General features: G+C 35.8%; 1 protein-coding gene across 1 annotated transcript; it reads right to left on the minus strand.

The window, feature by feature from the left end:
* Window positions 1-1,445: 1,445 nt before the first annotated feature.
* On the minus strand, window positions 1,446-2,177 carry LOC113326849 (zinc finger protein 6-like). Its single transcript, XM_026574524.1, has 2 exons — window positions 2,174-2,177; window positions 1,446-2,080 (listed from the first exon to the last, which is right to left on the minus strand). Exons 1-2 carry the CDS (start codon window positions 2,175-2,177, stop codon window positions 1,446-1,448), a joined length of 639 nt encoding a protein of 212 aa, XP_026430309.1.

The following is a 2,177-nucleotide window of genomic DNA, read 5'->3' on the forward strand; positions in this document are numbered from 1 at the left end:
TCTGTCTTCTTTTTTATTGATAACTCCATAGTTATTCCCATCTAAAGGTCTTTTTGGATTTTAGGCTAATTTGTTAAATTACTTGATCTTTGAATATAATTATTTTTTCATATAACTTGTTTGTTTTCTCTGTGTTTAACCTTGGATTTCTTATAAACAATTTAATTCATGGATGGTCAAGTTTATCTCATCATGTTTCCAGTACTGGCAAACTTCCTGAATATGTTAATCCCTGTACCATGCAAGGCTATTCTTCTGCAAACTGTTGCATAACCAACACCAGTAGGTAACATCTCTATATACAGTTCTAATTTGGTTCTGTTAAGGTTGAGGAGATCTATTGGCAGCTCGATATGAGGTTATTACTACTCCAATCTCTTTGATTTTGTATGCTTTGACTGATTGGTATCAGTTTGTTCATAGAGTAATGGACTGCATAGGCGATTGTAAACTGCATACAGGTACATGGATATGGTTTGAAATAGGCAGAGGAGTGGACAAGATGACTTGACAAAATTTAGCACTAAAGAACTTCCGTGGTCTTGAGCAAAATTTGGATGGGTCTTTGACAATCGTTCGCGATAGGTAAGTAAATTTAATGTCATAAGGGGATCTGCAGTGCTATTTATAGCTGCGTTGGTTTTGTAAGAGGTTTTCTCAAATGTTATATACCTCAAGCTGCAGTTCATTTGGTGGACTAATTCCTGACTTGTCTCTTAACACCTTAGTTGTTCTGTTTTCACCAATAAAAACATTCATAACATTGGAGCTATAGTCGGTATAGTGGTTTTACCTTCTGTATAAATATCTTGCTCATTCCCACAGAATGTATCATACTCAATGAACCATATATGGAGTGCAATGTAACACCAAAACATCAACTAGTAAAAGGGGTTAATATGGCCATGCTTATTTAGTTTGAGGTCAGCAACTTTGTGAAACGGACACGTTACTAGTATTCCATGTCAAGTTCAGCTGCACATGTTTGCTTTGTTGATTTCACCTACCCTAGTGAAGATTTTGATATGAACCACCATCTAAAATGTTCTCAGTTTATTCAATTGAAATTTGGGTTTTTGTTTGCCTGATGAATTGATGACTTCTAGTATACTGGAATTGGGTTACTGATTCATCGTGAACATGAGCACTGCAATACCATAAAGCTAGAGTTATTTTTTTACTAGAAAAGGTTAAGATTTTATAAGGAAAAAAGAGAGAGCTACAAAAAGAGAACAGCACCTAACAAGCAGGTGCAAAAAAAGGAAAGACCAAAGGCCTAAGCTAAGCCTGAAAAACAACCACAAGAGGCATATATACAACCCCCACCTCCCAGCCCCATAGAGCTACTAACAAATTAACAAGCCTGAAAAATAAAACTAGTCCAAAAAGGTGATTTGATGATAAAATCCTTACAATCTTTTATAGATTTTTGTTTTGAAGCTCCCTCAACTATAGATGCAAAGATAGGTCAAGACGTCAAGTTTCTGTTCCTCATCCTGCTTATCACCAATCTTCATTTGTTGTTGATAATAATGATCAAGACGTTCTTTAATAATCAGCAATGAAAGATGAGATGAACTAGTAGTAGTACTAGTAGATGATGATTCTCCATTAATGCACCCTGCGTTTTCTCTTAAACTCTTTTGCCAATTCAAGAAACTCTGTTCATCGTGATCATTTTCACGTTGATGATAAGACGAAGTTACCGAAACATCATGACTGTTGCTAACACTAAATCCATGATGATTACCACCACCACCACCGCTATAGATACCAAAATCAGACCTAGCTGCAACATGTGATCCAAGCCCATCAGAGAATTGCTGATGATGATCATGATGGTGGGTATTATGAGAAAACTGATGAAGATTTGATGCATGAGATGCTGTTGGATAGCTTAACCAAGAATTATAATGATGATTATTAGAGTTAGTAGCAAGGATTAGATTTGCTGCATCAAAAACTTTTTTCGCTGTTCTTTGTTTTTTGTGAGCATTTTGTTGCCCTCCTAGTGCCTGTGAACTGCAAAACTTTCTGTTACAAAGCAAACATGGATAAGCTCTATTTTCTCCATCTGAGCCTGAAATGTTGTATCTATCTTGATGATAAACAGTCTTCTTCTTCTTTTTCTTGATTGATTCTTCATGATGAACTGTTGAGTTCTCTTCATCACCCAT

This window comes from Papaver somniferum, unplaced genomic scaffold (genome assembly GCF_003573695.1).
Source record: "Papaver somniferum cultivar HN1 unplaced genomic scaffold, ASM357369v1 unplaced-scaffold_10, whole genome shotgun sequence".
NCBI classification, from domain to species: domain Eukaryota; kingdom Viridiplantae; phylum Streptophyta; class Magnoliopsida; order Ranunculales; family Papaveraceae; genus Papaver; species Papaver somniferum.